General features: G+C 31.8%; 1 protein-coding gene across 1 annotated transcript; it reads left to right on the forward strand.

Annotated features, from left to right (window-relative positions):
- Positions 1-9248: 9248 nt before the first annotated feature.
- Positions 9249-10490, forward strand: LOC122592852 (protein E6). Its single transcript, XM_043765170.1, has one exon. The coding sequence runs from the start codon at positions 9304-9306 to the stop codon at positions 10222-10224; it is 921 nt and encodes a 306-aa protein (XP_043621105.1). The 5' UTR covers positions 9249-9303; the 3' UTR covers positions 10225-10490.
- The last annotated feature ends 5498 nt before the right edge of the window (positions 10491-15988 follow it).

Consider the following 15988-nt stretch of genomic DNA (forward strand, 5'->3'; position numbering starts at 1 on the left):
TTTTAATTTTACTAAAATTTCATTTTGTCATTAACATTAGAATTTGGGACAAACTCGGAATTTTAGTCTAAACGCAACTTACAATTGATTATTTAATTATTGATAAAGGAAATGATAATGAGAGGATGTTTGGCGGGAAGAAATAAAAAAGAATTAAAATGTAGTGGAAAATAAAAATAGTGAGAAAGATATTTTGATAAAATGGAATCATAAAGAATGAAAATATAATAAATAATGAAAATAATAGAAAAGAAAAAAATATTTGAAAAGAGAATATATTTAGTTGTTTGGTAGAGACAGAAAATTAACATTAAATAAATAAACAAAATTAATAAAATAATATAAAAAAATATACATAACTTAATTACCATATACTTATTTCTATTTTTTAATTTTTAGAACGACAATATATAATAAAAATAGGTGTATAGCAAAACACTAGACATCAAACAGTAATACAATTATAAGTACATTATCTAGGATACTCAGCAAAATAAACAAAATCTTAGATTAATCTTAAGACTTGAACGACAAGGAAAGCAAAAAGGGTCAAAAAACTCCCGCGATACATAATATATACATAAACTCCATCAACATAAAAAACATAAAAATAAAAACATTTTCATTCTCATCATTTTTTTTCTAATTTATAGAGAATGGAGACAAAAAAATCATTCTCATTTCTCTCAGTCTCTTTTCATTTTTTAGTGCAACCAAAATAAATAAGTTTTGTCATTTCTTTTTCTCTCTTTTCATTACACTCTATCACACACCCCAATATTCAGGAAGTGAATAAATCTTTTCGTTTGGTACAAAGAGATAATAATACAAAAAAAATATAAAATTTTAAATAATAATTAAATTTAATATATATAACATCAATTAAGACTAACAAAAGTTTTTTTTTTTTCATTCTGATCCATTTCTCTAAAATTTATAGGATTGTTATTATTAGTTTATTACATGTATAAAAATTAATATTTAATACAAAAAATTACTCGTTGAAGTTTTCACATAATAAAGTATAAATTGTAAAGCACTTAAATAATTTATAAGATTGTCAATAACAAAAATCTTATGGATAAATATGTTAAAACCGTAACTGAGATTAAATAGCGTGTTGTGTTTGTAAATTGTAATCCCAAAGAAAATGGATGAAACTCGGTTCCGCAAATTACGCAACAAATTGCATTCCGAAAACCGAAAGAAAAAAAAATAAACAATAAATAAAAGTTGCTGCCGAGGAAATGGAATAAAATAAAGAAAATGGGTCAAGTCAAACACATAAAAAAAAAGGTACGTCACAAATCACAATCCATCTTTATTGCATTAAAATCTCGTCACTTGTTTTCTTTCGACAAGCTAGTACAAATGTACAATATTTTATACTCCATTTGTTCGAATATAACTGCTTAATTTTTTGTTTTGATTTGTTCCAAAACAATTTATTCTTTGAAGAGTATAGAATTGAAATCAAATGGAATCCAAAAAGACGAAAATCAAAAGAAAATCTCATCCCTTGATCAAATATCCATCTAGGATTAAGAATAGAAAATATACACATGGAAGGATTACCAGCGCCACTGGCCGTTATCACCGTCGATAATCACCATCATTGTTGAATCGTTTATATTTCTCGTCAATCATCCAATCTACTCTTAGGAATAATTCGACGAACCAACTTCCAAACACTGTCTCCAATGAAACTACAATCACAATACATTTGAATCACATTGTGTTTGTAGATTTTTGTTAAACTATGACTCAAACACAGTGGATGGATGGTAATTGGATACATTTGAACTTTTAGAGTATTAATGAAAAATAGCCAGTGGGAGCGATCGATGATATGGTGATCGGTGATGGTGGTGAAGGGTGTGGCGATGCTCAGGATATCATTCAGCAGGCGCTTCAGGTTGGAGGGGAAAAGATACCAATTGGTACGGTCACCATGTGACCACATAGGCCCGTAAATAAAGACTGTAATTCATCGATTCAAATCTTCCTAAATGCACGTGGAAAACTATATATTGCGTTCCATGTGTGAAATGATGAGTCAACGAACATAAGTTCTATACATGCGATATGCGGTCTATATTATAAAACGGTACATGAGATCAGAGAGTTTCCTTCTTTTTATTTTTTTTTAGCCAAAAAGATGGGTCCTTCATTTCATTTTGTTAAGTTACATTAAGATAATTGGTATATGGGATCGTCGGCAAAAATGATGGATATCGAATTAAAAGTTAAGTGTTTGTAGTAAGAATATGTAAAATTGATGTATTTGTTTGTATTGAGATTAAAAAAGTGACCTGATGTTGAAATTAGTATTATTTATATAGATATATTTTTTAAGCATAGAAGCTTAGAAGATATTACACATTTACTCCCGACAATATTAATATTAATATAAAATAATAGAAGAATATTATATTAAAGTATTATGCATGGATCTGTCTTATATTAAGAAGATAATATGTATATCCATATGTACTTTATTTATACTTGTAATAATGTTCCCATTATGTAAAAGACCTACGTCCTCCAATGGCTAGTAGTAATGTTGTTCGGCTTTAAGAATATTAACAAGCACATGGGCTTGATTTAAAGTAGAGCTAGCATTACTAACCCATTTAGTGGCATTCAAAGAATTTGTTGAAGTGGTTGTGTTAGTGAGGTTGAAAAGCTAGTGATAGTGTGTGACATTCAACTTTCTTATAACTTTTGCTAAATAATTTTAATTAGTATTTATAGACTTATTATTATTGTACAACTTCAATTCACACCCCTTCACATAAATATTATCGGTTTCTTTTTGGCCACATGTTCGTAATGCAAATAATTGTAGGAATATGGTAAAGATAGTTAGATATCGTTATTCGTTTAAAGTGATTGCCAACATTAATTGACCATGCCATTTTATGAATCAAATGGAACATCCAAGACATGATGGGAAGTCCACTAGTTGGTTAACTTACCTAATTTTTTCTCCAATCAAAACTTTACAACTCATAACTACCCAATTCTATCCAAATCTTACCCAAATCACTTGAAATACATACCCAATTCATTAAACTTACCCAAATTCATTTTTTTTTATTTTTTTTATTATACCAATAATTTCATTAAAATATAAACATAAAACATAAGCATAAAACATAAACATAATTCCATTAAAATTAAAAAACCACAATACATAAATAATACTAAAAACACATAAACCATAAATAATATTAAAACACATAATAAAAACATTTCATTAAACTACTAAAATAGAAAACTAACACTCAGAATAATCCGAGTTAACGGTGTTGTCACCGTCGTTGCGGTGAATGTAGCGGTAGGGTTCAGGAGAGCTGTCGACGGGTTGAGGAGAAACGTACTGACCACCACCCACACTGGCTTGCGAGGATACCACCGGCTCAGAGTAGTAAGGTACGTACTGACCACCACCCACACTGGATTGCGAAAATACCCCGTGATCTACCGTACGGGTCAACGTTGAAGAAGCGGTGCTTAGTTGGAAAATAACTTGATTCAGCCAGTCGATCTTCTGACGAAGATATACAAGATGCTCACTTTCGGCGTTGTTAGGAGCATAACCCAGGGCAGTAAGTCGGTCGATCACGGCTTGGTAAGTCGCTTTATTCCCGGAAACGGATGCAATCACGTTATTCACATCAGAGAGATGTTTGGAGTCGTAATTGAGGTGGGTTTGGATGGACATTTTACAATCACGAAGGTCCATTTTAGTAATAAGTAAGTTTTGTGTGAAATGGATATGGAAAGAAGAAGAAAGTAATAATAATAAGAAGAAGAAGAAGAAGAAAGTGTTTAAATTAGTTTGAAATAGGTGGGTGTTTGTTTAAATAAAGGGTCAAAAGTTTTTTTTTTTTAGAAAAGTGGACATCAACGTTCAATATGGGGGGACCCACCGATCTCCAACGTTCGAAATCTGGACACCAAGCTCGACTTCACAAACCAAACTAATACCCGATTTTGTGTTACCCGAGTTGTAGTCGAAGGGTGGAAACGGTATAGCCGATCGTGATGGTGTTACCCGAGTCCTAGCCGACTCCCACTCCTTCCCCTCTAAGTGGCATATTTTCATTATTCGTGGCACGGTCTAGATTAGAATATTGAAATAAATTAAAGACTTAGACAATGTTGTATTAGCGGTAGCTTTTACATCAATGGGCTATTGCAACCATGGGTTACACATGCTATTTTTGAAGTAATATGATAAATACATTAAAAGACGTACATAGTATAGTAAACAACAAAGGCCCTTTCGAGGATGCTAGACTTGTAAGGGTTAAAACAGACTTGATTTTCTTTCGGTTTAATTAATGCGGTAATGGGCATCTTTGTGCCGACGCTTTTATTGTTTTACTTTTGTTCGTGCGTTTAATTAGTTAGTATCGAGTGAAGTACAGGCTAACACGGAGTAAAAGGTAAAGCATCATGGAAACGTCCTAAAAGAAGGAAAAATACGCTTAACTTATATATAGCTTGTACGATCGAGTTGTGATTAATGTTCGAAATATACTTGGGAAAACATTTAAATTTAAAACCCGTATGTAGGATGTTAAAATAATAAAATTGATATCTAGGATTCTTTTATCTAATATATTTGGTTTATTTTAATTTGTACTTGTATAAGTGGATAATGGTGACATGGAATTGGATATGCGACATGAGTCGTTCGTTGGTGTCTTCTTCTTACAGCTAGCTATCTTAGTTTTAATTTATTGGTACACATCTTTTTCGAAAATTATATGTCTATATTCCATCTAGAGACGATAAATATGATAATGTGATGGTTATCAGTAAGCTTGACTAATTGTCATGTTAAAAAACAAAATAAAAAAGTTCTTATCAGAAACATAAAAAAGTTAACAAAATCAGAAAATAAAAATCTACATAAGTAGCATAACTTCATGAGCTAAATTAAGTAACCATGACTCAAGCAAACAAACGAATTTAGGCCAAAAGCAATTAATATTTGATTTGGACAAGTAAAAACAAATGGATATATAGTAGAGAAATGGTTGTAGAATTTAGTTTTGTTTCTGGTGAAGTGGGGTAATAAGGGGGGTAGGGGTGTGTATGCTTTTGAGGTAATCTCAACTGCTGTCTATAGGTGGTGGGTATTGCTAATAAATGACACCATAATTTTTATGTCTAGCTAAGCTTCCGTTCCATTATATTTCTTGTGCCTAATCTCTATTATTTCTTCCAACCAAATAATTTTGTTGAAGGACCTCATCGAACATTAGTGAAATGTATATTAACTACAGATTTCGAATATATGTAGTAGTAGGAGCTGATTTGAAACCTTGATCTTTTTAACTTAACTGATCAATATTGGACATGTTTGTTTCTTTAAACCACTTAATTGATAAAATGACCGAATAGTTATATAGTGTGTGTATGTATTAAATTAATATAGTTGCTTTTTATTTATTAAGTAGGCAACAAAAAATAATTAAATTGATTTAATGGTTAACTAACAAAATATTTATATAGCAAAAAATGATACCACTGGTATTTTAAAAGGAAATTAGCATTTGCATAGACATGGCTAGAAAATACTTTACAGCATACAAGTTTATGGCCGGTCAATTTTTTTATTTTTTTTTGAAAGGAGATTATGGTCAATTATCTGATCGACGTTTGTAAATACTAAATAGTGTTGTTTAACGAGTTCATGATTATTAAATTATTATTATACTAAAATTACATTAGTTAATTATACATCAAGCTAGAATCAGTAAGGATTACTATTTGTTGAGTGTAATTAATTGACTCCACCCATCATGCAATATATATTTCTGTTTAGAAAGAGTGATGCATATTTAAAGCCTGTGAAATATAAAATCTGTAAAAAGTGATACCAATATTCTGTGAATCTATAATATTCTGCATTGTTATGGATATTATTTCTCAACGACATCGATCAATATTGATGGTTGCAGTTACTTTTATGAAGCAATCGATTGTTCAGTTTATTCTCAAACAAACTTAATTAATAATAATAATAACAATAATAATAATACTTAATTTTATATTATGTATATTATAAGTTGATAGGAATTGAAATTAAAGCAAACCATAGACTTCTTTTGTTGGATAGCATAACGTACCATGCTTCTTTTGCTTATCTGTGCTAGCTTAATTAATTAGCAAATGGTCGTTTAAACTATCAGTTTTATAATGTTTTGAACCTAACAAATTCTTCCTAGCTTGTTAGACATACATATAGATATACTCATTTAAACAAAGTTGTTACAAACGTGTTTAGTAAAAGATCAATGAATTTGAATAAGGGATAATCCACTATTAATATTAATTAGCAGTAGTTTACTATCTAAGATTTTCTTTTTGAGTAATCCTTGGGATATGACCATAGCAATGTTTGTGTATGAAGAATTCCAAACTGTCCTTATATATGTTTGGTATTGTATGAGTCATGAATAAATTTGTGGGGTTCTGACCTTAAATTTCCTAACGGGGTCTAGAGGTGGCTCAACTGTATTATGGAACTAGGCGGTCGCTTTAGGCTCCCAAATTTTCGAGGCCTCAATATTTTGTATATTCGACTTAATGTTTGGATTTTGGACTAACTACGATATATAATTTGCATTATAGTAACGCCTTTTATTGGTTTTGGTATCAACATCCATATCTTTTTTATTACTAGTAGTTTATAATAAAAATCGAGTTATTTTTTTTTTTGCTTTTATTTTTTACTCTAATTTATATGGTAATGAACTAGGCCTCAAAAATTGATACCGTTTGAGGCCTTAAAAAACCTTAAGCCGCCACTGACTGGGTCCTTAATTTGCATGTTTAGACCTAAATCTAACGTTAAAAGAAGTTTTACACATATTTTGCTTATATCAAAACTAATTCTGTATTTTTTTTTCCGTTTAAAATTTAAATGTACAACCTTTTCTTGAGTTAAATAACCAAATTAATATTGCTAGCCTATAATAAAAAAACCATTATCAAATATGTGCTACTCAATTAGCATGTCAACATTCAACATCATCTTGTTACACACTCCTATAATAACTTTATTATAGAAGGATTATTCTTATTATAAAATTCATTAGTTTAAAATCTTATATACCTACACCAATTAACATCATTCATTAGTACAAGTGTACAACTATTGTAATTTGGATCTGGCTTATATTAATTTCTAAAGATTCATTTACTTTGCTTAATATATCTTTGAAGAGCAAAATAGCTACAATGACACATGTTATTTTGTGTGGAGGTAGAAATATCAAGATATTTTTTTTTTATTCACATTACATATTATCTCCTACTGATATTGATAGTTTAAATTTTAGTTCATAAAAGGATTTGTTTTTATTATGAAATTATGAACTACTGATCACTACATTTGTATTTAATTTATTAAGTTTTTTGATAAACAACTTGTAAGGATGTGGTTTAATTTAGATGTAGTCTTCTACTCATCATGCATGTGCATTGTCACATCAAAACTCAAATATTCGGGTTAGGTTTTTTCTTCCAAACTAATTGTCATATTGAGATGATGAATTATGGTTTTAAACGTATTAATCGACCATCTAACTGTATGGTCATGCAATACGATAAGACAACTTCTAGTATACTTGTTTGAGTTCGAATTATTAACATCTAAAAGTTGCCGTTAAAAAAAAAAAGTTATATAAAAAAAAATACTATATGGAATATGGAATTTGCTTCTCCTCGATCGATCTACTTCCAGGAACACGCGTACCTTTTTAATTAATAGGTACGAACTAGTGCTTTTAGTTTTTGAATATGGAATTGTTATTATCATCAATATCAATTGAGGTTGTAGAAAATTTGCTTGAGATGTTACATAAAAAAAATGGATTTATATACAGTCTAACACATTTGGTTATATCAATTCTCATGTTAGCAATTAAAATGGCACAAAACCATCATAATGACCAATCTTGGTCGGTTTAAAACATCGATCAATTCCACCGACTGGCGGGTTTGGTTTTTGAAAAATTGTCACATGAAGGTTGTCGATCGATTTGGAAGTCATATTAGGCTTAAGCCGCCAGATATAACTAATCAATTCAAAAATGGTAATGAAATATATCTTGAAAGCTTTAGATTTGTATCATACAATTTTATCGGGTCATGACAAACGAGTAAATGATCTGTTCGTCGTTGTAAATAATGATCAAATTGTTTCTATAAATAAATTTGCAAATTAAGTGTCCGTAACGATTGCACGTAATATGATAAAAATTTATCAAAATCGATTCCAAACATGTATCAAAATAACCGTCATTTAAAAAATAATGATTTTCAGTTATATGCATTTACTTTACGTGTTAAATGTAAGTTTGAAGCCTACTATTGGTAAAATTCTTAGTGTCCTTTATAGTTAATATATATGATGAAGATGAAAAAAAAGAAGAAAAGTGATGGATATAGAAGAAGATGGAGCTATCGTAATCATAATCATGAATAGAAGGAAGAATTGAGTAGATGAGGGCATGCTCTAAACATGACTTGTTGCCATGCTTCGTGAAGCACTTAATGCTTTGCTTTTATATTTATGTCCCCCGTCCTTCCCCGTCCCACAATCCACGCATAAATATATTGCATTCCGCCCACTTTTCCCATTTCCTTCCAATATGTACATATGTATATACTGTATATATATAGGTATATATGTTTGTATGTGCCCCTCTAAACTCAAAATTCCCTATTTACCCCCCTTCTTTGAAATAATTTAACAAAACAAGTCATATATATAGGATCGATTTGTAACGAGAATGGTACAAAATCAGAATATTTATTTGATAAATAATGTCCACCAATAAGAAAATCTATTACTCAAAGATAATAATAGTAGCTAAATGCTCTAACTTTGTAAATGATGTAGTTTACCAAATATAAAATACGATAAATTTGTACATTATCATACGAAATATTCTAATTTTGTATCTTATATTAAAAACAAACCGATATCTATAGACCATAGTAACAAATTTTCCGAAATCACAAAAAATATAGTAAGAAGAATATATAACATAATGGGCCTAAAGAAAAGGGCTGTTTTGTCAAAGTGATTATTATGCAAAAAGGGACCACAATCCTTTCCTTATTTTTCCCCTCCAATTTGCACCTAACATGTTGAAAAACATTAATTCAAAAGAGACATATTAGGAGAGACTTTGCTATATAAACCAAAGAAAACCACATACACAAAAATATAACACAAACAGAGACAAACTTTAATTTTCTTTCAAAAAAAAAAAAATGGCCACCACCACCACCATTGCCGTCTTCTTCCTTCTACTCACTCTCACATCCACCACTATCCATGCAAGAGAAAGCCAATTCTTTGCCAAGGTCTCAAACACCCCCAAGGATTCACTCCCTTTAAACAACAATAACAATAATAATCCACAAATTAATACCAACCAACAAGATCCAACATTTGTCCCACAAACCGAAGGTTCTGGTTTTGGTCTTTATGGTCATGAATCTGGTCAACTTCCACCGGCTGACACCACCACCATAACCACCACTAGACTTCCGGCTAACTTACCGGCAAACTACAACCCCGTGGCTTACACCACACCCATCCATAGTAGCACTCAAGATATCCCTAATGAGTATAACTATGAGCCACAGGCATTCAATAACAATAATAATAATAACGGTGAGACCAAGATGTATAGCTCTCAAAGTCAAGATCAAGATGAGTTTATGGATAATGGAAAGTATTATTATGCTCCAGAAAATACATACAATTCCAACAACTTTGATGATGCAAAGTTTATGGAGACAGAAAATGGTGGCAATATGTACAACATTCCAAAGCAAGGAGAGAATGACATGTACAACCCACAAAGCCAAGGAAATTTGGGTGAGGAGGCTAAGTATGTTGCAACCAACAATAATAATAATATGTATAACATTCCTGGGAAGCAAGGGATGAGTGACACTAGATTTTTGGAGAATGGAAAGTACTATTATGACCTTGATAGTGAAAGGCTTAATGTCAATAATAATGCAAACATGAACTCAAGGGGTGTTAGGAATGGTTTTGAAACTCAAGGGTATTATAGTGACAATCAGAACCCACAAGGGTATTATGACAATAGTCAGAATTCATATGATAGATACAATACCAATGGAGGAGGAGGCTATCAAAACCAAGAGTTCACTCCTTGAAGGGTGTTTTTGGTCTTTTCACACTTATTGATAGATTCAAGTGGAGCTATGTGCATGAAGATATGGTCCTTAATTAAGAGATGATGATATGTGTGGGTTTTTTTTTCTTCTTTCTTTTACTTAATTATTTGATGTTATAAGTGTTAATTGTGTCATGTTTTATTAGGAAGACAAAATATAAAGTCAAATGTGTTTGTTTTGTCTTTGTGTAATCTTGCATGGTCAACTAATGCTTGAAAGAAAGTACCACGGGTTTTAATTTAAAACCTTGTCATGAACAATTCACTTGGAATTTATGAATGATCCCTAAAAGTATTACCATAGCTTGTTATTAGAAGCTTCTTAATTTCATAGTGAAAGAGTTTTGATTTGCATTATTAGTACAATGTCCCTTAATACATAGGATGCTATTTTTGCTAGAGATATCAATATATATATTTTGTATACATATAATATCTCTTAACAAAATAATGACATCTACCAATCCGTATCTATGTGTCATTTGTAATCAAAGTTATTAAAGTTCTTGATTTGATATGTAATCTTTCTTAATTACAATGTTGCTAATAAGAAAAACAATATGCATTTTATCAAAATAATATGAAATTTAGTTTTCCGGTTATGTTAGTTGAGTTAACTCAAAGGGAAAGCTAGGGATGTATAAACCGTTTATGTTTTAATGTGTTTACTAAAGAGTATATCGAACAATTTTTCATGGCTGGATTTTGCCTGTATAAAGAAAGTATATACCGATAAAGCACATTAAATATCAAAGCACAACTGAAAAAAAGCTAGCTAACATCATTATTATGTACAACCAAATAATTGATACCACTTATCGACATGTGAGCAATTAACTATTGATTAATTAAAGCCTATAAATGGATTTGAATGATTTTAAAGAACACTTTATGCAAAAGCCCCTTTATATATCTTTGAAAACAAGAAAACTCAATATATAGTGGATTTGATTAATTATCAAGTGTTCCCATTCTGGTCTAATTAAGACCGAAGTTTAGGGGTGTGAAAACAGTCTAAAATCATTTATAACCCAAGCGTTTAAAAAATGTTTTGTTTAATTTAATTTGATTAATGACTTAGTTAATGTAAGACGTGTGGATATGTAAAATTATGTTTCTGCCCCTTGTAAAATGGTGGGAAAATTTGGAAGTTCACCTACCAAAGGGGGGGAGTAGATAAAAAAGGAGGGGGTTCTTTCGGTGGTGCATTTAAGAGCATAATATTGTGGAGGGTGGGTGTCCTTGACTCCTTTGGTGTTAGTGGTTGGACCCTTGATAGAGGGATTATATTAGGGACCTTTCTCTATATTTGTACACTTCCAATGGGCCCAAATTTTAAAGGCTACTCTAAATACACATTTGTTTGTCAAAGACGGCATTGATTTTGTACAGTGTTCTAAAAAGAACACATTCAAGTTTCAAATTAATGTGATTTACATATACCTAATGGCTATAAATATTTTGATTATCTTCTTTGAAAAAACACTAACTTAATTTGTTTGTGAAAATGAAGAAAATACAGTGATTTTGATGTCTAAAGTTATAAACAACTAAACCATAAAAGTCGAAAATAATATCATTTATTTGAAATTTGGGGATCGCAAACTACATTGAAGTTGTTTATAATTAGTTTGTGTGTGTATGTGTTAGCAAAGCTCGGTTTACTCTAAAACGAAATTTCCATTTTAATTCAAAAGAATTTATACAACGATTTAAAGAAACAAACCTCTACAAATGATTTAGCTTTGGATTCCAGACCCAAAAGTGTTTTTGAATATGAAATAATTTGCATCATTTTAGTAGAATGGAGCTTGGAACAAGTGTTTCTCCTTTTATTTATTAAAGTTTTTGTCTCTTTTTTTTTGGATGTTTTCTGTTCATGTTCCTTCCATCCGGAATCTTTGTAGAATGTAGTATAAGCGGGAGATCAATCAAAGTCAAAAGCCACCTTAAATTAGTCATGCCTATAAATTAATATTTTAATATTTAGTATTAAAATCTCTTAAAAACAATCATTATATGTAATTAGTTAAAATGGGTCTGATTTATCTAGGATTATTAAGGTTTAGGTATCATAAATCGAATTTCATACAAATACTCGTATAAAGTTAGATAATATGACAATGATAATTCGATCACCGGAAGTTACACCCAATCCGTCCAAATTGGTATGGATGAATACCGAATATAAAACATAAATAAATAAAAAATTATCATTGATAGGTTTCACCAGTTCACCACTCGAAATTAATCATCATATATGTTGAGTCTTGGATTCGCTGATAAGACTTGTTCGCTGAAGTGTTTTGTCAGCGAGTCATCAGCAAATCCAGTGACTCTCTTCAGCAGGTTGTATGCTGCCCACATTGTTTGTCATGACGGGAAGAATTCAAACCAGATGAAGACAAAAAGTCACATGGTGGCTCTTCCAACTAGAATTTGCCTTGAATGGCAAAGGAACAGTTGGGACCAAAACAATGGTTCTCTCTTTCATAGCCATTTTGGTAAAGAAGACAAAGGCTCCTGGTTTCAAGTACATCGAGCCAATAGAAGATCGACAACCACCATCAAGTCACTATCAAAGGAAGGCTGTGTTGCCCTAATCCTCCTCTATAAAAGGCAACTCAGCCGCAACATATCAAGTGTGTTTGTCACCATAAAAAGTGTGTGTCACTTTGCTTGTAATTGTTTAAGTTTGTAGTATTTCTAGACTTAGCAATTACTTTGTTCATTTGTAGTCTTGTAAGTCAAGTTTGTAATATCGACCATGTATTCATCGTTTAATCAATGATACATATGATTAGACTTGCTTAGATCTCTTGCATTTGAACTTGTTAATGTTATTGTTATTTAGTTTCTTCTTTACATTCTTGACTGGCTAATCATAATACAAGTTGTGCATTCATGGACCATCAATATATATATATATATATATGGTAGAGATCCAGAGAGAATGTTCTTAAGTATAGAAGGGAGAGAAGATTCGTTTTTTTTTTATTTTTTATTTAGCTTGTTTTTATGATTTTTTTTCTTTTTTATTCTTTTTTTAATTAATTCAATCTATAAAAAAATTTTAAAAAATTGAAAAAAATAAAAGATTTCTAACCCAAGTTAGTGTGTTATACATGTAAGGGTATCGTACGGGCTTTGTTGGTGCATTTCCGGGTGATAACATCATTATAGAAGTTTGTCTTGAGTCTATTGAATATGTACTTGTAATAAACGTTAAGTTTTCGCGTATAATAAAGTCAACCTCGAATTGGTCAACACGTTGACTTGGTCGAGCTCGACCTAGTCAAGCTCGAGTTGGGCTCGGTCCATGAAATTCGAGGTCCGTCAAGTCCATTAAGTTTTAGTATAAATAGAGATTAAACCTTATGTTTAAGGTTAATCTTCCAGTCGTTTTGTTTTTTCATATTTTCGTATTCCGAACCTGGTGTGTTACTTGTAATTGCATTTACTGAAGTAATATACGGTTCCAGTTTATTCATATTCGTGTTCGTGTTGTTGATTGCTAGTGTATAAGATTTTCTGCACTTATACATCAGATACTTAATCTCGTGTGATCCGGTGGCTAAGGGACTTGCAATTGGTATTAGAGCCAAGTTGAGGTATTCTATTGGTTCGGGGTTAAGGTTTCAACAACGATTAAGGTGTATACACTCGATTCTTCAAGGTTTTCGGTTCGGTCAAGTTTCAGACGCTCCACTCGAGCTCGACCAGGTCGAGCTCGACCTCCCAAGCTCGACCTCTACCTAGTATGGAGCTCGACCTAGTCAAGCTCGACCTCTACCTAGTATGGAGCTCGACCTAGTCAAGCTCGACCTAGTCTGGAGCTCGACCTAGTCAAACTAGACCTAGTCAAGCTCGACCTTGTCAAGCTCGACCTATCCAAGCTCAACCACTCGAGCTTGACTGCTGAAAAACGTGCTGATTTTGTTTTGGCCATAACTTTCAAACCGTAACTCCGTTTTTGACGATTCAAGCGGCCACGAATTTGTAAATGAGTCTACTTTCCAATGGTTTTGGGAACATCACTTGACCTCGACCAGGTCGAGCTCAACCTCGAGCTCGAACTTGACCTCCTACTAGCTCGACCAACCTTCTAATATTTTGTGTTCGAAGGTTCGTGCACTATATATATATACGTATCTTTCTAAAACAGTGATCACATTATTACCTATTCTAGCGAAACCGCCCATCAAAGCCATCGTTAGCCATTGGTCGTTAAGGCGTATTCTCAAAATACCTATGTCTACTGCTGTGGCAATTGGAGAGTTGTTCGAGTAATATACGTTTTAGAATTTGCAATCTTGATTATGTTTAGGTTCCGAACTTGTCTAAAATATTGAACTTGTAAACTCTTATGAGTTTAGGTTTGATATTTGTTAATCGAGGGTTTTGGACTTGTAAACTTGATGAACTTTAGATTCTAATTTATTACTTTTCGAATTGTCAAGAACTTGTAATTTTGATTTAGTCTTGGTCTAAGCTTGTTGGAATATTGAACTTGTAAACTCTTTGAGTTTTGGTTCGAATTCTGTAATAAAGCAATAGACTTGAAAACTTGATCAACTTTAGGTTCTAAATTTAGACAACTCGAATCAATGGTGGCTAGAGTTCTATCCTTTATAGAAGATTCTGAGAAATCTTAGAAGGAATTCAAGACTAGGCCAAAAAGGTTGTTCTGACAAGGAGCTACTGGGTTATCTCTTGATTGAAATATATGAACAATTGTGTCATAATGATGTTTTGGCAAGGAGCTACTGGGTTATCTCTTGATTGAAATATATGAACAATTATGTCATAATGTTGTTTTGGCAAGGAGCTACTGGGTTATCTCTTGATTGTATATGTGAACAATTGTGTCATCATGTTGTTATGGCAATGAGCTATTGTGTTATCTCTGGATTGCATATGTGAACAACCGTGGGATGAATATGAGAATGAGAGACATATTGTAACCAAAAACAAACATATAGGCTGTTTTAAGAATTTTGTAGAGAAAAAGGGGGGATAAAAATTCAAAGCTTCCGTGTTTTCCATGCAAAATTCTTGGGTATTCGTAGCAATGAAGATCATGGTGTTTCGTTAGGGTCTAGTCATGGCATTTTTCTGGTTTTGAATCCGTGTGACATGTGTCCGACCGAATTTTTGGATTAAAGGCGCCTGATTTAAGATTAGGTGATTCAAATGAATCAGATGAAGATTGAAGATCGTGATTGAAAATCCGAGTAAATTGTTCATGATCTTTGCTTAACATGTGTTTGGGAATTTGTCGAAAAGCTTTTGTGATAAAGTTAATCATTTGTAGCCGAGTAATTGAAAATCAAACCTTTATTTAATGCCAATGATGTAGAGATAATTAATCCGGTGACTAGTGAAGAGGTTGCAGATTAAGTGGTTCTCTATGTAATTTGGAGATGCTTACCTTGAGAAGAGATTTGATATGAAAGACTTTAGGTGATTGGTGGATTCATGAAGATACAAGACAAAGTCAGACACTATTGGTTGAAGACATGGATCTTGTGAGTGCTGCATATCTGAAATTCAAGTTACAAAATTTCTTATCATTGTGAGAGCTGATTAAATTCGATTCTGATTGTTGGAGATTCAACTTCTTTAACATATGTCGGTTAAGCTTGAAGATCAAAATAGATTGAGCGATGTTATTTTGCATAATATTTGGAGTGATGATATCCGAATTGCATGAGGAGGCAACGATGTCTGTATTACTTTGAAGT

This window comes from Erigeron canadensis, chromosome 3, assembly GCF_010389155.1.
Source record: "Erigeron canadensis isolate Cc75 chromosome 3, C_canadensis_v1, whole genome shotgun sequence".
NCBI lineage: Eukaryota > Viridiplantae > Streptophyta > Magnoliopsida > Asterales > Asteraceae > Erigeron > Erigeron canadensis.